The sequence below is a fragment of the Brassica napus genome, unplaced genomic scaffold (genome assembly GCF_020379485.1).
Source record: "Brassica napus cultivar Da-Ae unplaced genomic scaffold, Da-Ae ScsIHWf_13;HRSCAF=28, whole genome shotgun sequence".
In the NCBI taxonomy this organism is placed as follows: Eukaryota; Viridiplantae; Streptophyta; class Magnoliopsida; order Brassicales; family Brassicaceae; genus Brassica; species Brassica napus.
The window spans coordinates 27,372-47,780 of NW_026014814.1; the positions used below are offsets into that span (position 1 = coordinate 27,372).

General features: G+C 37.2%; 2 protein-coding genes across 2 annotated transcripts; one reads left to right on the forward strand and one right to left on the reverse strand.

The window, feature by feature from the left end:
- The first annotated feature begins 4,479 nt into the window (after window positions 1-4,479).
- Window positions 4,480-6,486, forward strand: LOC106419761 (26S proteasome non-ATPase regulatory subunit 13 homolog B). Its single transcript, XM_013860590.3, has 6 exons — window positions 4,480-4,760; window positions 5,032-5,478; window positions 5,553-5,633; window positions 5,723-5,919; window positions 6,004-6,103; window positions 6,211-6,486. Exons 1-6 carry the CDS (start codon window positions 4,611-4,613, stop codon window positions 6,394-6,396), a joined length of 1,161 nt encoding a protein of 386 aa, XP_013716044.1. The 5' UTR covers window positions 4,480-4,610; the 3' UTR covers window positions 6,397-6,486.
- Window positions 6,487-8,244: 1,758 nt separating this feature from the next.
- On the reverse strand, window positions 8,245-9,476 carry LOC125597234. Its single transcript, XM_048772009.1, has one exon. The coding sequence runs from the start codon at window positions 9,098-9,100 to the stop codon at window positions 8,768-8,770; it is 333 nt and encodes a 110-aa protein (XP_048627966.1). The 5' UTR covers window positions 9,101-9,476; the 3' UTR covers window positions 8,245-8,767.
- Between the last annotated feature and the right edge of the window lie 10,933 nt (window positions 9,477-20,409).

The window sequence follows — 20,409 nt, forward strand, 5'->3', positions numbered from 1 at the left end:
TGGTCATCTCAGGTTCATCGTCTTCTTCAGACTCCTCTTTCACTTCATTCTCAGCTTCATTCTCAGCTTGTCTTGAGGAACTTGGCGTGACACCGTCTATTGTCTGTGTTACACGAGCCTCATAGAATCCAATGCTATCGTCAAAGACTACGTTAACATTGTCGCCTACAAACTTTGTACGCTGATTAAACACACGGTAGGCTGAACTGTTCACTGAGTATCCCAGAAACATCCCTACGTCACTTCTTGCTTAAAACTTTCTCAGATGTTCTTTGTCATTCAGAATGTAGCACAAGCATCCAAACACATGCATGTGACTCAGGTTCGGTGTTTTACCTTTGAGAATTTCATAGGGAGTAGTCTTGGTCTTTGGCTTGACATAGACCCGATTTATCACATAGCACGCAGTGTTGATTGCTTCCGCCCAGAACCCAGATGGAACACTGTTTCCACACAGCATTGCTCTAGCCATTTCTTGCAATGTTCTATTCTTTCTTTCCACAACCCCATTTTGTTGAGGAGTTCTTGGAGCGGCATACTGATGACGGATACCTTGACTGTGACAGAACTTGTCAAACTGCTCATTCTGAAACTCACCGCCATGATCGCTCTTGATCTGAATGATTCCTCCTTTATCCTGTTTGAGCTGAAGAGCAAGGATTCTGAAACTCTCAAGGGCATCAGACTTGTTGCGTAAGAAGTCCACCCATGTATACCTGGAAAAATCATCGACCAATACAAAAATATATCGCTTACCCGCAATGCTTTCAGGAGTTATAGGACCCATGAGATCCATATGAACCAGTTCCAATATCCGTGTAGATCTGATCTCTGAAATTTGTTTGTGTTGTACCTTGACTTGCTTTCCTTGACAGCATGCTCCACATACTGTCTCTGTTTGTTTCTCCAAATCAGGGACACCTCTTACTACTTCAGCATTTACGAGTCTGAAGAGTCCATTTGTGTTCATGTGACCCAGTTTCTTGTGCCAGAGATCAAGTTTGGATTCAGCAGCTGCAAAACACACATTAGAAGGTCTCCAAAGATAGCAGTTGTTTCCGGAACGAATACCCCTTAGCACGACATTGTTTCTTGCGTCAACGGCACGACATTCCTTGCTGTTGAAGATAACCTCTAATCCCTCATCACAAAGTTGACTCACACTGATCAGATTTGCCTTAAGACCCTCAACAAAGTAAACATTTGAGAGTTTAGGCACATCAGGTCTGGAGGTTATTCCAATTGCACGGATTTTGCCTTGTCCACCATCTCCAAAAGTAACTTTTCCACCTCTGATGAGTTCGAGTTTCTCAAGGTAGTCTTCATTTCCAGTCATATGCTTTGAGCAACCACTATCAAAATACCATGGAAGTTGCGCTTGTGATGCTTCTTCAGCAGAGGTATAAGCAACATTACTCACGATCTCTGTGTCTACTTGCACTCGCACCAGGTTGCAAACTAGATCATGTTCAGCTTCAGAGTGTGACTTAACAGAACTGGTGTTTATCTTAGAATGAGTATTCTCTTTGAAGTTCGGATACAGATCACGTTTGGCTATCCATACACAACCGTAAGCAGTTGGTTCGGTGAAGCACAGGTTCAACCTCCATGCTCTCTCATACTGATGTCTTCGAAAATAACAGAACCTAACATTGTGTCCTCGTTTTCCACAGAAGTGACAACCGTTTCCACGTCTTCTTTGTTTGGGAAGAACATCCTTGTTTCTTTCAACATGAGCTCGTTTCTCTTCAGGTTTCTTTTCTTCCTTAGGAGCTTCCTTCACAAATTTTGTTTCTGTAGATGTGGAGGTGGATCCCTTGTATCCCAAGCCAATGCTGAGACTTGGACACTGTCCCAATGTCAGTATGTGATCAAGAGATGCAGTACCAGCTGACAACATTCGAACCTTCTTGTGATTTTCAGTAAGTTGACTCTCGAGTAGTCTGCTTCGATCGATCTCCATAGCCAAGAGGTCACTTAGCCTTTGCACGTGAGCTTCAGCTTCCTTACGAACTCGTTCCTGCTCTGTCATAGCTCTCTTGAGTGCAAGTATTTCTTGATCTGATTCTATGTTAATCGAGTACTCCTTCGTCTTGATAGAAGGCTGATCAAGTTCCAGTATGTTAACCTGAGCTTTCAGCATTGCAGTCTCTTTGAGCAGTGCAAGGTTTTCATGGCTGAGATCAGAGAACTTATTGAAGAGGGACTTGTACTCAGCTTCAAGATCTTGCTCAAGATCACCGTCATCCTCGCTGTCAACATCAGTATCTTTTCCACTTTCTTGACCAATCAACGCCATGAAGTTTAGATGCAGCTCACCTTCATCATTCTCGCTTTCAGATTCAGTGTCACTGAAACACATGAGAGACTTCTCTTTCTTGAGAATGCTAGGACACTCACTGCGTGTATGCCCAATTCCTTTACACTCAATACATTTTTGCTCTTTTCTCTTAGCAAGGGGACACTCGCTCCTGAAGTGCCCGTAACCTTCACACTCATGACACTTCTTTGTGTTCTTGCTAGAATCATGCTTTGAGTGCTGAGAGCTACTCCTTTCATAATCATCCTTTTGGTAGCGTCCATTGAATCTACCACCACCTTTCTCCATACGCTTGACAAACTTGTTGAAGTTTCGTGCCATTAGACTCAGGTTTTCTTCAATCTTAGTAACTCGACCATCATCCTTAGACTCGGCTGTGAAAGCAATGCTCTTCTGATTAGTAGATTGTCGGTCGTTTTTCTCAAGATCATGCACTTTCAAAATGCCAGAGAGTTGATCAAACTTCATCTCATCTGTGTCTACAGCCAGTGTAAGTACAACTTTATAAGCTTCAAACCGTGGAGGTAAGCACCTTAGCAGTTTCTTTACCAGATCCTTTTCTTCATACTTCTTTCCAAGGACAGACGCTTCACTTGCCAGTTCACTGATCTTGCATATGAATCCATCAATTGGCTCATCGTCACTCATTCTCAGGTTTTCAAACTTGGAGGCAAGATGATCAAGACGAGTTCTTCTCACACTAGTGTTTCCCTCAAAGTGATTAATGAGTGTATCCCATGCTTGCTTGGCAGATTCACATCCTTGTATGATCTTGAATTGCTCAACGTCCACTGATGAGAATATGACAGTCAAGGCTTTGGAATTGAATTTTGATGCTTTCTTCTCACCATCAGTCCACTGATCTTTAGGTTTTGGACCGACAGTCTTATCTTCCATGATGACAGTAGGCGCACTCCAACCATCTTCTACAGACGTCCAAGCATCTTCATCAACTCCTCTGATGATGTGTTGCATCCTCACCTTCCAGTGACCGAAGTTGGTACTGTCAAGCATAATAAGCTTGTGAGTGTGTAGGAGTTCTTTCATGGTGTCCATGAAATCCGCAGGATCTCAACCTGTAAGTAGTACTTGATACCACAGAGGCTTCCCGCTCTGATACCAAATGAAAGTTCAGAGACACCCAAATTATAACTCACACACAAGAGATTTCAAGAACACTTTCTTGTAAATTAGAAACCTTTTAAACAATCCCCTAGATCTGTTTAATCTGATTTATGCTCAGTCACACACGACTAGCGACAGACCAGTTTCTAATCTCTAAATCACAGAGATCCAAGCTAAACACTTGTTACTTGATCTCTGTAGCCGACAAGAACAAACCTCTTGTTCTAGCTTTTTCTCCCTTAATGCTTAACCTAAAACTCTCTTAGATTATCTCATTAAGTAGACACGAAAAAGACAATATTCTATTTCCTAAAATCTTGCAAACTAGAAGATCTTCTTTGCTTCACGTCCAAGCAATATCTTCTATTTCCATAAGTTTGTGACACGTCACCACTCGTAACAAACTCGCCATACTGTGTTACACAATCACCGCACTGTATAACACACTCTTAGCTCAGCTCGAACACGCTCACAATCCTGAACTTACAGGGACAACCACAGAACCAAGGCAAAATTTTATATTACCTCGAACTCAAGTTGAAACCCATAACTGATCTAACAATAACATCATGGGTAGGAAGCGGAAACAGAGGTAGGTTCTGAAATGACATACCAAAAATAAGGATGAAACAGAGGGTAGGTTCGAGGAAGTTAAAATAGGCATATAAACTCACTTTTGTCTGGATCACCTCCCCACATGAATGAATATACTCGGGAAGGAAATAGGGAAAGACCATAGCAACCAGCTGTCATGAGGCCCCTAACCTTCCTTGGTATCTCATGTGCACAAGACCACAGCAACTCCATTTATTCATAAACCCTAAAAATAACAACTCAATTCCATATATTCTCCAGTTTTTGAACTTCAAAAGAAGAAGGCTAACCACAAAGATGTGTGTGTGTGTCTTCTCTAATCCTTCAAGAATGTTGTTGTATTCAGAATTCTTTTAAAGCCCTAAATTGTAAATTAGCAGTAGTGATTTTTATTTACAGAAAAGGTCCTTTTAATATTCCGTTTTTACACTTATGGTCCGATACTTGTCTTTCTACACAAGAAAAATAGTTTACTAAAAGGCAAAGGTTTTTCCGGAAATCTCTCTCTACTCCTCCCACAAAACCGATTCAAGATCTCGACTTTCTCTTCTGCGAGGAAGGACAATCCCCCATGGCTGCTCTACAATACCTCGAATCTCAGAAAAACGCGCACCCAGAGCTCACCGAGTGGTACAATTCGCTCGCAGATCTGTACCAGAAGAAGCTCTGGCACCAGCTCACCGTCAAGCTCGAGCAGTTCATCGCTCTCCCCGTCTTTCAGGTGTCACTTTCTCGTACCATAATCTATTCAAAGTTTCATCCTTTAGTAGTTTTGGGAATTATAGGGTTCATAGATCTCGACTTGGGTTTACATTAGATCTAAAGGGTTCGTTCCGACGGTGACTTTAATGAGTTGGGTCTTTCTCAGATTCACTTAGATGGCTTTGTATTGGTGAATGATCGCACTCTGTGATTTAAAGTTTGAATCTTTAATTGTGTTGATATGTTCTTGTCTGGGTCTTAAGGTTGTCTGATTTGTTATTGTTCATCAGGCTGGAGATGCTTTGATTCAGCTATACAACAACTTCATAACCGACTTTGAGACCAAAATCAACCTTCTGAAGCTCGCGCACTTCGCGGTTGTAGTCTCCAGGCAGTACCCTGAGAAAGAAGCTGCGGTCAGTTATCTCCAAGGAGTGATTGAGAAGCTTAGAGCGACTAAAGAGTCACGTATCAGTGAGCCTGTTAGCTATGTAGAGACGCAGATAGCTTTGTTCAAGCTTGAGCAAGGTGACCAGAAGGAATGCAAGAAGATACTGGACGATGTGAAAACCTCTCTTGATAGTATGACCGACATCGACCCATCGGTCTACGCCAACTTCTTCTGTGTGTCTTCTCAGTACCATAAGTTCCGTCAAGAGTTTTCTGATTTCTACAAGAATGCTCTTCTTTACCTCGCTTATACTTCTGTGGAGTCACTCTCTGAGTCGTTTAAGCTGGTAAGTCCTTTTAATTGTTCTATAATCATGTCCTATTCAGAGTGCTGAGATGGGATCGTTCTGTATCTTTGCAGGACTTGGCTTTTGAACTGTCGCTGTCAGCTCTACTTGGAGAGAATATTTACAACTTTGGGGAACTGTTGGCCCATCCAGTTGTAAGTTTGTCTTTTTGATCTTTATATTTGCTAACCAGTAACCATACTGGTTTATGATGGTGACCATGTTTGCCTTTCTCTTATGGCAGCTGAAGAGTCTGCTTGGAACAAATGTGGAGTGGCTTTACCACATTCTGCAGGCGTTCAACCACGGTGATTTGGTTCAGTACCAAGAACTCTGCCGTGTTCACAATGCAGCCTTGAGCGCACAGCCAGCGCTGGTTGAGAATGAGAAGAAGCTGTTGGAGAAGATCAACATTCTCTGCCTTATTGAGATCATTTTCAGGTAGCTTTGGCTTCTCTAAGCAATATCTTACAGATAGGGGCAAAGAATGAATGCTTAAATTGTTTGTAACCATATCTGTAACAGCCGACCAGCTGAAGATAGGACCATACCGTTGAGTGTCATTGCTGAGCGTACTAAGCTTTCAATCGAAGATGTTGAGCACCTTCTCATGAAGAGTTTATCTGTGAGTATTCATCTCTGTCCCATTCAATCTAAATAAGATTGGGAAGACACAAGAAGATAGGGAGATTATGTTGATGTGAATAAATATCATTTGGTGATTTTGTGCAGGTGCACTTGATAGAGGGGATAATAGATCAGGTGGATGGAACTGTGCATGTTTCATGGGCGCAACCGAGGGTGCTAGGGATACCTCAGATCAAGTCATTGAGGGATCAGCTTGATAGTTGGGTTGATAAGGTTCACACTACCTTGTTATCCGTTGAGGCTGAGACACCTGATCTTGTTGCAGCTTAAGGCACTCTTGTTTCTTCTTTGTTTTTCTTTTGAGCTACAAGATTGTATCATTTTGCTGGATTTTAAATGCAACTTCTTTCCCTTTTCAAATCTACTAGTTTTAAGGAGTTAGTCGTTTAAAAAAAAAATGTTTGCTCTCAACAAACACATGAATGTATCGTCTCCTTTGATCCTTTCTCCAATGATTCTTGAATGGATCGACTTCACTACACCCTTCAAGATTAAATACCCAAACTATAACCTCCTCTCATGATTGATGTCCATGTACCTTTATACAATGTGAATGCAAATATTTTCTTTGATGTTTCAAAACTTTAAGGGATTGATTGGACGATTTTAATGAGGGCTTTGAAGCTGCTAGAGAAGGGCAAAGCTTGCATTGTTCAAAATGAACATCAGCAGATGATTAAGGCGACAAGTTCTGTGTCTGATGTTTTGGTAATTATTTATAATATCTAGTGGACAAAATGTTATGAACCAAGGGAAACAAAAGAATGGATACACAACTTATCTTTCTTTGATAACATTCATTTTCTCAATCACAACTTTTTGAGTTATGTAGAATGGATAAATAGAGTAATATAGCACCAAATCATGTTTTATAACAAGATTAGCAAACTAGGATTTTTTTTTTTTTTTTTTTTTGACATCATAATAGACCAGAAGCCTATGGGGCCACCGGTTCAGATAGCCAAACCGGAGGTAAAGAATCGACATATAGCATAGCTGAAGGAGAACTACTCGCACCACGTGCAAGCTCGTCCGCCATTGTGTTTTGTGCCCTTGAGATATGTCTGATCATGAAGTTGGGGAAGAAAGTCTTACTTCGGCAGAATTCTTCCATGTGTGTAGCGAACGCCGGCCATTCTTCAGGTGAGGACACCATCTTCACCAATTGAGAACAATCCGTCACAAATACTACATCTGAGAACTGCAGGGTCTTCATGCACTCCATCGCCCAAATCAGAACTTCACATTCAACATGTAAAGGTGATAGGCTACGTCGAAGGTTCATTGCGTCCACCATTACGTACTCTGAATTTATTTTCTGGCAATACAAGGATTTTGTTTTAATAGCATATTAATTTAATATACTGGTAATTTCTTGTTTTTAAGTTATGATTTAAATACAATTAAATTCACGTTAAGAAACTCGAATTTTAGGTTTCTGAGGATGATGATTTGTACTTTTAGTTTTTGGAGTTGCATGACCATAATAATGGATAGGAATGGTAACTCGATAGTGGTGACATGATTATGCAGTTATATACCTTTACCAAAAATGCATGATCATTTTGCAAAAATTAACAACAACAAAAACATTTGTCGGTTATAACTACAGTTCGGACTCAGACCAAAATTATCATGACTAGTGAATAATGATTACTCAATCATTGATCCTAAACAAGGAGCCGAAATGCGAGGGTTCCGAGAACGTCATATGTAGTATTCGTATTGTTACGACACCGTAAGATACGACGTGCCTCCACCTGAGGATGTGATCATGACGGTTGAGAGGGAACGGTTTACAACAGATACCGGCTGGTTGAATTTGGTGGAAGTCATACTAAAGTGCATAGAACAAGGAAAATATGGAGGCCGAATCGGTTCACCGCGGTGGTGTCGGCTGATCTATAGCACTAGTTAGTTGATTTAATACCTGAATATGTGTATGTTTATAGTGTTTACCTCTATAGAATCATGGATGATATACCATTAATAAAATCATCACGCTTATGCTTTTTAAGTTATTCTGTACTAAATGATGAATATATCTGAATTATACAATCTTTGACAAAATCCAAACACAGTAATAATAAGTTAATTTTAACGATTGCCTACGTTAAAGAAAAAATAAAATATATACGAAGATAGTTATAATGTCATAACATAGTGGCTATACTACAAGTCCCATACTAGTGGCTAACTAGCGCGTGTGTTCATAACTTCAGCTGGATGATTAGGACTATGTACGCAATCTAAGATCAACCAAATTCATCCCTCAGCTGAGTTCACAATAGCAAACAAAGCTTATAAGGCTTATGTTAGCGAGCAAATTGCAGAATCCTATAGATGTGGACCAAATACAAAATCTGCAAGCCAAGAAACCCGTTACTTCACAAGCAAACCCCGTACATAACTCAATTTAACATAAGATTTGATTCTTATATGTTTTTCATTTTCTCAAGAAACCAAACAATAATTTAACATAAATAATTATTATTGTTAATATCTTAACTGGTAAAATATGGGAAATTATTCCCTATATTGAACTTTTCTTTTAGCAATAATTGCGAAAAAATTAATATCGTCATACATTGGTTCATTTATAAACCTTCACCAGACCAGTTCGGCTGTATTTTATGATCAATTAAGCTTCCAAAAAACCGGTCATCCTAAGAACCGAGATACGGTGACGACTCAGGTCTCTTCCTTTAAGGGTACTAAACGAAAACGCCATTTGCTCCTCCATTCTTCGTTTTCGGATGATGACATGTGGCGGCGTCATTTCACTCTCATCCTCCTCCTCTTCAACTTCCGGCCACCGGAATGTAGTTCTCGATGGAATTGTTACCGGAGATGACTTTTTCACCGTCGTTGGTTTCTTTCTTTTGTTGTTTTCGTTGTTGTTATTCTTGTTGCTGTTTATGAAATAATCGTCGGAAAATATAACGTCTGATTCTTGAAGTTCTTCTTCTGACATTGAAAGAGAGAAATATTTTTAGAAAGAAAGTTAGGGATTACTTTGGATATATATGATTTTATTGAAGAGTCAAGTAGGAAGAGAAGACACAACTATAAGAAAAGTTGCAACTTATATAGACCGAGATATCGCAGAGAATCTCATGTTTTACACGTATAATAATATATGTGTATATGTATATTATATACGTGTAATTATTAATATCTTGTGTTGCATCAGATGAGGTCATCGTGAAGGTGTTTGAGTGAAGTCAAGGGATTCGATATTTTAATAATTAATCAATCATTAAGGATGTGATTAATTTATCATCGTGAATTAGACAAGTCTTTATATATACACTTACACATCATTTCGCCAAAATACAGTTAGATATTTCGGTGTTCGTACGTAATTAGTAACACCATAATTCTTTTTTGAAAGGCAAAGCAACATCCTAATTCATTTATTTGAAGTTCCTCATCGCTGTACAGAATTTTGCACGGTTACTAATTCTCATCATTTTTTTTTGAACATTAACTATTCTCATCATTTTCCCTTGTTAAAAGTACCTAATTTCTTAGTTTAGAAATAACTGATATATACTTTTTTAAATAAATATTAAGTAAACTTGAGTATAAATATATTGCTTATACCGAAATGAATGAAGTATTAATAAGAAAATTTGGTAAACTTATAGCTCAAATATGGGGTGAAATTTTACAGTTTTATTTACATTGTATAATGTATTTTCGAAAAATATTAAGATATCGTGTATGCATTAGTTCATTTAGTTGAACCAACAAAAGAAGAGTACTACTAATCTTCAAGTTGTTAACTTTTACAAGCTACAATGAAAATGTCAACGATTGCGAAGCTGAGTCGTAACGTTACTGAACGCAATCGCCATGCGTTTTATGGCTACGAGGTTACTCGCTCAACACTATGAAACCGCATAATCTAAAAACAACGACCCACCCATGGGCCAGCACGTGTAGAAAAACTATCTTAACGTCAGCAAAAGTTAACGTCACCAGGCTTCCATCTCATGTGTGCCGGTGCCACGTGTTGGTTCTATCCAGAACTGCGGTCGTTCTCCTTGGCGTTTACGTGGTGGTGTTAATTAGCGGCCTATTGCTTTCGGAGAAGAATTAAGGTGGCTTAAAAAGTCTTCTGTTTTATTTTCTCGGAACTTAATTTTTGTTTTTATTGCATATTGACATTGATGCTTAAATAAACAAACGTGTATGTTTACGATCATTGTAAGAAGCCTATGTGCTATACAAACTAATAAGTAAATTACGGAATGAATATAATCTTTCAAAATAACAAAAAGAAACACTCAGTAAGTTCAAAAGTTATTAAAAACTTACTATACAACGTCAAAAGTGAATATTTATATCCAGGAAGTTCCTTTATGTATAAATTAACTATTCATTTCCTTAACTTTTCCTTGGACAATCTGGTTGAGTGATTCTAAGGCAAGATGAAGTTTCAAATATGTTGTTAATGCGAATTTAAATATATTTTCTTGACAAAGAATTTTATCCGTGTAAGTTGTCGCAAACACAAGCTTTTATTGATCGAGGGACAATTAATAGGAGCAAGACATGCTTTGAAGAGTACACATAACAAAAAAGGGTTACTGAAAATGATCGACTCCATCAACCTATTATAGAGTTATAACCTCCCGATTAAAGTTAATTTTTTACATTACACGAAATTTGAGTAATTTAATTAGGGCATAAAAGTTCTTCTCTCTTTATTTTGATGCGACTAGTTATAATTGAATAGTAATCTTAGGTGTCAAAGAAATGCATTTAGTGTAAAGAAAACTAAACAAAATGTATTGAATAGTAATTCAGAAGGTATATTAATTATATCTTTAAGTAATAGTTTTGAAATTTCGAATGATTAAAACGATTTTTTTTCGGCCAGAAGACAATTCCTTGTCAAAGGATGACGCAAATTTATGATCCATTTGAAATACGGAACTCTAAATGAATAGTGATGTATTACGTTTTTACATGTTCACCTCAAAACACACACGGTAAATGCATTATTGCTCACACCATTATTTAATACATGATTAAATATTGGAAAAATTCGGTGAAATCAAGCTTTGTGCATATCCAACTACATCTTAAAGTGAATTTTGACAATGAAAATAGACAAAAGTTAGAAAGATAAAGAGTCGAGTGAGCTGGACATTGGACGAATTATTTGGGTATTTGATAGATGCATAGTCTCGTGCTAAAGACAATGACTTAGCCAAAAATTTAGCTATCTTTGGAAAAGTGTGGTTCCTACTCCTAGTGGTCCTTTCGACCAATTCAGATGTTGGCGAGACTCTCGTATTAAGTGTGTCTTGTTCGGTCTCTCGTATTTTTGTGCTCAATTATTAGCATAATTTTGGAACCTTCCCTATATACATACAAACTAAAATAACTATTTTGCTAATTTTACATTTTAGCTTTATTTGCTTATATAACTATGTCTGTTAAATCATAAATTGTTTGCATTATGACAAAAACAGACAACGTTCTTACATAATATATTATATATAATGTGTATATATATATGTACATATAGAAAGTGAAACCGTATTGTCTAATGATATGGACGTAATGTTATTTTAACCCTACTATTATTTTATCAATTGTCACTATCATTTCCAACTATACATTCCGTTATTTCTTATCTGCTATTGCTTCTCTTTACATATACACACATATATTATAGCGTCTCTAATCATGTCATGCATGATCATAGACAGTATACAAGCCATAACTTGATTAATTTCAAATGGTTGAAGATGATATTAATACAGAAAATTTAATTGGGGAGAGGCGGAAATAGAGATAAGGTGTTCTTTTCTGATTAGTTCAACTAAATTTGTATGGAACAATCGTAATTACGTCGACGTTAATGTTAACGTTGCCTAGATTTCTTTTTTTTTAAAATCTGGTCGTGATAAGAATCTATCTAAACCTTCTTCAACTAAATACACGTAGATTATGGCATGGGAAGTTGGAAATACATGTGTCTTTGCTAAAACAATTGCAAAAGTTTTTTTTTTTCAGGACCTCGTAGTTCAGTGGTACTGCCTCTTAGGGGGCTGGGAGGTAGGCTGTTCGACTTGCGGGGAGGGGGAGGCGTGTCCAGGACCGCAAGGCCCAGACGAAGGCTGGCGCCGGACCTAGGTGGTGGGCCGCAAGGTCAACACCTGGTTAAACAAAAAAAAAAAAAAAACAATTGCAAAAGTTATGGTGACATAATGGTGTAACTGTGTAAGTAGTTGGTTCTATTATGTCATAGGTTATGTCTACGTTGTACTCCATCCGTTCCAAAAGATTCATATTTAGAAAAAAAAATTATTTAAAAAAGATATATGTTTTACATTTTCAATATATAAAGTAATTGAAAAGTGTAAACTTCGAAAAATATAATTGTGTTTATTAAAATTTTATTGATCAAAAATTGTGGGGAATAGTTGATAACGGAAAATAATGCATTGGTAACTACAATCTGATATGTTTTTTTAATAAATGTGAAAAACCTAAAACATACATATTTCTGAAACCGAGGGAGTATTACGATATTATCAACCGTCTAGTCTCGGGTCCACATTTCTGAATTGGAGGGAGTATTATGATATTATCAACCGCCTAGTCTCGGGTCCACAACGATATAGTAGTCTCATCCTCAAAGTTTAAAAACTGTAAGAAAAAGATTAGTTCGAGTTTGTGATATTCCGTATAAACCAGAGATAGATTTTCACATGCCACTACAAAAATTATATAGTGGCTGAAGATTAGTTCGAGTTTTGAATTAGATTAGTCCTCTACTTTGACAAAACATCAAATCGCACTAGTCAATGCAATTTAATATAATGGATCACATACTCCAAAAAGTGAAATATGATACTTTAGAACTAAACTTTCTAATGATAAATTCAAGTAAAGCTAATAGATGATTAAAATCTAAAAAGATGAGTATCAGATGATAGAGAAAAGGTTTAGAAAGTTATGCTACTTTGCCAAACAAAAGCCAAGTGTGGCTGCAGTTCAAATTTCCCTCGTAAGGGAAGTCCAAATAAGGCCCATAGTTTGTTTAAAGGCCCATTATAATACACGTTCAATCAGGTTGAGTTGAATCATAAACCAAAATTGTTCCGGTTGATTGATCGGTCTAGTAAACCAATTTTTCTCGGTTTACTTAAAACCACTAAATCGCACCTTCTCTCTGATTATTTTTCACCTCACTATTGATTACCAATCAAATTATCATGTAGGATTAGTTAAAAAAAGTATTAAAACTAAAGAAAAAAAAGGAAAACAGCTTTAAAAAAAAGGAAGACATCGACTTAACAACGTTGATCAAAACACCTCATCGGCTGTTGCTTCTTCAAACTCAGAGGCTTGTTCTCAGTGCCAAAAAAACACAGATTGTAGTTTTCAAACAAAGGTTCGTGATCTGTGTTTGAACGGTACGTCGCGTTACTCTTTTTTATCCTTATTCAAATTTAAGAATCGATGTTTTTAGATTACGTCAATTCTCTAAAACAACATATAATTAACCTCAAGTATAGTTATTGTTTGTTATATATCTCAGGATCATATAGTTTTAAGCTTAGAGTTGTTAGATCTTTTTTAATCACATCTATGTATGATCATGGGAATAGGAGAGAAAAAAAGGAAAAGAGGAGGTCACAGATGCTTTGTAGCTTACTGCCAGTGTGTTAAAAAAATTGGAGTTAAGCATTATTCAAACTTATTTAACTTTTAAGCTTTGAAAGGAAAAATAACTAAACATATTAGGTTGACAAATTGGAACTAATATACTAAATTGTAGCTACTGATTCTCTTACTTTTTCGGAATACATTACATTATGGTCGTGGAAAGGCATTAAATTGATGTGGTTTATGATTGAAATAAGGCCAGGTCGTGATATATAATAAAACTTGATGATTGGCATTAAATTGATATGATTAAAACATCAATTGTTTAGAATCTTCATTAAAATAAAGTTTAATTCTTCTATGTTATCTAAGATAATCTCTGACTGGTATTTGTATTTTGTTATATAGTTGCAATGGAGAGTAGTTATTCAAGTGATCAAGAAACTGTTTTCGCTACTCAAGATGAATTTAGTACTCAAATCTCAGGTGAAACCAGTTTGTTAAGTCAGAATTTGGATGAGTTTTTAGATGAGGAAGATGCCTCATTCAGTGATGACGATGTTTCAGTCAGTGATTTCGATGAAGAAGCGGGCATAGGCAACAAGGATGATTATATTCAGACTGAAGATGCTGATGCTTTAGAGGCAAACAATGAAAATCAGAATAAATATGAACTCTGTAGTGGAATGGAGTTTAGTTCTGATGAGTCTGCATATAATGCTTATAGAAAGTACGGAGGTAATCATGGTTTCGACGTAAGGAGACAACGGACTTCGAGAAAAAACAAAAAGCTAGTAAGGATGGTTTATGTATGCTCAAAAGAGGGGCTTAGACAGGAACCTAAGGTCAGGAAAGCATATTCCGGACCAACCACAAGGTGTGGTTGTAAAGCTCGCATGTCTTGCTACCTTCAGAGTAACGGAAGATATAAGATTATGACTTTTGAGCCGAATCATAACCATGATTTAGTGAGGACACCTATGAAGCATTTGATGAAGAGTAACCGAGCAATCTCTATATCTCAAAAAGAACATGCTGATGATGCCGATATGTCAGGAATTCAGCAAAAGCAACCATTGAAATGATGAGCAGAGAAGTTGGGGGGCAAGCAAATCTGGGTTTTATAGATAAAGACATGCGCAATTACATATACCGTAAGTGAATGGCAGCAATGGAAAAAGGAGATGCTGGAGCGGTTTTGGAGTACTTTCAGAAAAAGAAAGAGGGATGATTCATCTTTTTTTACCTCAATGCAACTTGATGAGGACGATATGATCTCTAATATTTTTTGGGCAGATGATCGGTCAATTAGTGATTACAATCTTTTTGGAGATGTCGTTTGATTTGATACAACTTACAAGACCAACGAATATGATAGACCGTTTGCTCCATTTGTCGGGGTCAATCATCATAAGCAAACTATTGTGTTTGGTGCTGCTCTCTCTTATATGATGAAACGACATAATCTTTTGAGTGGCTTTTTCAGAATTTTCTTGGAGCAATGTCTGGAAAACAGCCGCAAACCATTCTTACTGACCAATGTGCAGCAATGGCAAATGCAATAGGAAAAGTCTTCCCTGAAACAAAACATAGGTTATGTGTTTGGCATATTACCAAAATGCTACAAAGAGGTTGAGTTGTGTATTTCATGGACCAAACCATTTTGCCACAGACTTTGGAAAATGTGTATATGACCATGAGAATGAAGTAGAGTGGTTATCGGCATGGAGTAAAATGCTCGAGAAGCATGGATTAACAGATAATAAATGGCTGAATGATTTGTTTGAGTTGAGAGAAAAATGGGCAAGGATATATGGTCGTCAAACTTTTACAGCCGATATGATGAGCACACAACGTAGTGAAAGTATGAATAATATTTTGAAAAATTACTTGAAGAGCAGTTATAACTTGTTGCGCTTCTTTAAACACTATGAGAGAGTGTTGGATGATCGACACTTTAAAGACTTAACTGCTGACTTCAGTATGATGCATACCTCGCCGATATCATCAGCTCCTGTAGAATGTTACAACATGCATTGGACGTGTATACAGAAGTCTTTACCTTGTTCCAGAAGGAATACATACCTATAGGTGATTATGTTGCCAAAAGGGTCAATAAGTCTGAGATGGTGAGTGCTGAATACAATGTATCTTTTTGTGGTGTTGGAAGAAATCATTTGGTTAACTATGTTGCTGCAAACGAAATGATACATTGTAGTTGCATGAAGTTTTCTTTTGGCGGAATCTTATGTCGTCATGCATTAAAAGTGTTGGCAAAGAAGGATGTTAGAAGAATTCCACCTACTTACATTCTGAATCGATGGAGTAAAGAGGCTAAAGCACGAACCATATTCTTTTACCATTCAGCGACACCTAATGATACAGTGAAGCAATCGATCGGAAAGCGATATAGTCATATATGTCGTACTTTCCGTGAGATTGCGTTTGTTGCTGCTGACGTTGTGTGCAGATGAAGCTGCCTCTCAGTTGCTTGAAAAATTGGTGGAAAAGAAAAAGGAACTTGTGAAAGGTAATAAATGGATGGTCCACTCTTCAGATTTTGAACTTATGGAAGAAGAAGATGAAGAAGAAGTTCTAAACGCACGTGGAATAAAAAGAAAAAAACTTCCTGGATGACCAAAGAACCAAAAAGTCGGACGCCATAGTCGGTATATGAGTGTGCTTGAAACAAAAAATCGTGGTATATCAAAATCATCCAATAATGCTACAGCCAAAAAAAAGTTGTCATTTCATGTATTTGATATATATATAGTTTTTTTGTTTACCCAATCTTCATCGAATTTTGGGACTTAATCAATCTACATATTTCAGGACTCAAGTCTTCTCTCTTGATACTCAGTTACCTGTTGCTGCCACTAGTCTCACCTTAGGCAATGGAACTTATTTTTCACAACTGCTTCATGTTAATACTTCATTCTCTATACCACTTATATTTGAATTATCTATCATTTTTAATTTGTGTATGTCTCATATTTTGTAGGGATTTGACAAGAGTTGTGGTGGATCACCGTAAAACTCTGTTATTTTAAATATGAAAGCATATATTAATTATGTTTTGTTTTCGTTCCAACTTTTGGTGTTTCTAGCATATTCTTGTTTTTACACTTATTATTATCTTCAAATCAAGGTCATATTCAGCTTCAACGTCTCTGTTGAACCTTTAGCAAAGCACACACAATGTCCCAACACTTCATAGACTGCTCTGTTCTTGTATTGAATATATTAGTATTCCCAGCTAAGTAGAAAAGTGTACAACATTGCGACAAAATAGTTTGAGAACGTGGGTTGTTTTTATCCATGTACATGTTCTTGTAAATTATGTCAATGTGTATACTCTCATTCATTCATATGTGTAGAAACTATATAATAAGGGTTGGAAAATAAACTGGTCCAAGTAGCTTAAAACAAGCATTTATACAACATCATGAATGAATGATCTTCAGTAGCAGGTAAATCAGAGTAAAATGAACTGGTTTCAGGCCATTCTGGTCATAACCTCTTGAAGAAGAAACTTTGTATCTTTATAACACGAGGCTAAGTTCTTCGTTTTAGTTGCATTCTTCTTAAGTCTATATGTTCTCCCTTTTCTTTCATAGATGTTCTCTTCCTCTAGTGACAACGAAGAACAAACCAGAGCAAAAAAAAAAATTCATTATCTCCTCACAATGAAGCACTGGCTTACTGCTCTTCACTTTGTCGACGTATATTCAACCCTTAGCCATGATCCTGGTCCTTATCTTTGTAGTGCGTCGTCATGAATACCAACCAGAAATAGCTATTCTCTCTCACCTTCTTACTCGATGAATCCTTACATCGTGATGTGAAACTTCTATAAAATACATTATATTGCCTTATAAAAACATACAGTACACATTTATAATGTCTTATAAACAGAGACATGAAAGCATTCTTCTTAACTCTAGTTGTACGGCTCACTGTGTTTATCTTGTTCACTCACTCTCTGTTTTTGTTCTCACACTCACTCTGTTTTGTCTTGTGTTTCATTATTACACAAGCACACACAGTCTCTTTACTCCCTCGTTCTTTTCTTGTTCTTGTAGAGAGAGAAGAGAGTAATCTTCTTCTTCACTCTTCCGTTTCTTGCGCCTCAAGTCTCTTCTCCTTCTTTCTTCTTTGTAGCTTGTTCTCTGCTACCCTTCTTTGTTCTTGTTCTTGGGAACTTCTCTTAGATCCACTTCGTCTGTAGATTTAATCAAAAGTTCAATTCCAATAAAAAACATATCTTTTAACTAGATGCTCTTCTTCGCCATCTTCTTCTTCCTTGTTGATAACAAACAATAATTATACTTGTGGTTAATTATGTTGTTTTAGGGAATTGACCTAATCTTAAAACATCGATTCTTAAATTTGAATAAGGATAAAAGAGAGTAACGCAAACACAGATCTCGAACCTTTGTTTGAAAAACTACAATCTGTGTTTTTTAGGGACTGTGAAGAAGCCTCTGAGTTTGAAGAAGCAGCAGCCGACGAGAGATGTTTTGATGAACGTCATTAAGTCGACGTCTTTTTTAAATTTTTTTTAAAGCTATTTTTTTTTTCTTTAGTTTAATACCTTTTTTGATTAATCCTACATGACAATTTGATTGGTAAATCACTAGTGAGGTGAATTTAGGGGATTCACCACAGGGGTGAACCCAAGTTTTGTTCTAATTTTTTCGGTATTTTTTCTCTGTTTTATTGAACCAAGTTGATGTACAACTCAACTCTCACATGGCAGCTCTCTTGACTCCCAAATAAAAAAGAGGCTGTTTATGGAACTTTGAACAAATGGTTAGCTCGGGAGGTTGAGTTTTCATTATTGTTGCAGCTAAGGCTTTTGCAGATCTTGAGAAAGAGAAGTCAATGGCACCATGTGATTCAAGTTAAGTAACATAACTTCATATGCCCTGGGTGCAAGTTTTGCTATAGATGGTGTTCATTGGTATAAAAAAACTCCAGTGGCTAAATGGATGTTAAGCAAAGAGCATTTAATATGGACGATTGGGCCGATGAGGCAGAATCTCTATGGAGCACACGCATACTCGATCAGTCTCAAGACGTTTGTTTGCTAGAATGATAGCTTTGTATGCTCACCATGACCTTCAAGATAAGGTTATCGACGTAAATTAGTTGTCTTCGTTCACATGTACAAACATGCATATGTATATATCCCCCCAGAGTTCTTAAGTCTTGATTGTAATTTTTTAACTGTGAATTAAACAGAATAGTTGAATCTTTGTTGACAAATGCCTCACCATTTGGTCCCAAAGTGATTTTTTTGTTTCTTTATCACCAGAAGCATGAACAAAGTCATAGACTTGAAAAAAAAAAAAAAAAGTCATAGACTTGACCAACTTCAACTACCACATTATAATCATGATGTTCATCGTCATTGTGTCGTTCTTCCTCTTTGCATTTAATGTTTCTTCCATCTACCTCCATTAATACATACATCCATACCTCAAAATCATTCTTCACCCAACCATGATAATTCTTAGCCGTTCAACTACTATACTCCAAGGACACAACACCCATGATCGAGATACGCAGGTGCCCTCACATATTTACTATTTGTTTACAATTTTCCATCTATCACAAAACTAGACCATTGTCTAATCCCTTGGCACAATGGAAATTTAAGCTAAAAATGTTAAAGAGTATGTGAGGTTTGGTCAAAGCCCATTAGACATGTTCAATGTTGGGCCGGCTTACACAAGTTACGCGCGGACAACATATGTGCCTAATCATTGAAGCTCATTAGGTAAAGTACTGATACAAAGAAGGAGATATCACGACAGGGATCTCTAAGCTCAAGCTGAGCTTTAGGAGGCGGGAGCTTCCATGGCGTCTCTTGGAGAGATAGAGTAAGCTAGTGATAGATATGTAATCCTAGGCTTATCTCTTACCCATGTACTTCTCTTGAAATCTCTTTATACTCTCTAGGGTTTGTATACCCACAACAGAGGGAGTAATGATCTTGTTGTAAACCACATCGGAGGTGTTTTCCGATACTTCATAGTGGATGTTGTGGATCTTGGATCCACCCCATATGTAACGCGCTGCGGCTGTGAACTGGGTGAACAATTCTTGAGTCATGAACAAGGATGAATCGAATGAGTAGTGAAAGGTACAGAAGTATTATGAGCTTGTATTCCACAACAAGTGGGTATCATAACGCCCACAAGTGGTATCAGAGCATATGCTCATTGATTTATGGAGTCCACGTCTCGAGGAGGAGAGACATATGAAGAAGCTTCCAAGCGAGACAGAAGAAACTCGCAAGGTTTAATGGAAGCTGGTGGTCACGTGGTTCTACACACGTGGAATTCTGATTATGTTAAAAATCAGAGGATAAACCGAGTTACAAGATCAGGTTTAAAGAGATTTTTGGTTACAAGAGAAGAAGAAAACCGTTGGACGTCTTTGCTGCAGCTGCACAAGTTTATGGAGGAAGGATTCACGAGTCAGTTGAATCGGTTGAGATGATTTCTTAATATGAAATCATGGTTTCTCTAGAGTTCTCCAGGGTGCAAGAATCTGCTACTGTGTGAAAAGACTTTGAGGGTTACTCACAAGGATAGGTGGCAGGCTGCTAGCATAAGAAAGAAAGGTTTCGGAGCTGTCCTCGAT

What these genes read in the sequence shown, in the direction of transcription:
- LOC125597234 (XM_048772009.1), bottom strand. Translation starts at nt 9,100, where the DNA reads ATGTCAGAAGAAGAACTTCAAGAATCAGACGTTATATTTTCCGACGAT.
- LOC106419761 (XM_013860590.3), top strand. Translation starts at nt 4,611, where the DNA reads ATGGCTGCTCTACAATACCTCGAATCTCAGAAAAACGCGCACCCAGAG. An exon ending in CTTATTGAGATCATTTTCAG is followed by an intron (nt 5,920 to 6,003) that starts GTAGCTTTGGCT and finishes TATCTGTAACAG; the next exon opens with CCGACCAGCTGAAGATAGGA. An exon ending in TTCTCATGAAGAGTTTATCT is followed by an intron (nt 6,104 to 6,210) that starts GTGAGTATTCAT and finishes GATTTTGTGCAG; the next exon opens with GTGCACTTGATAGAGGGGAT.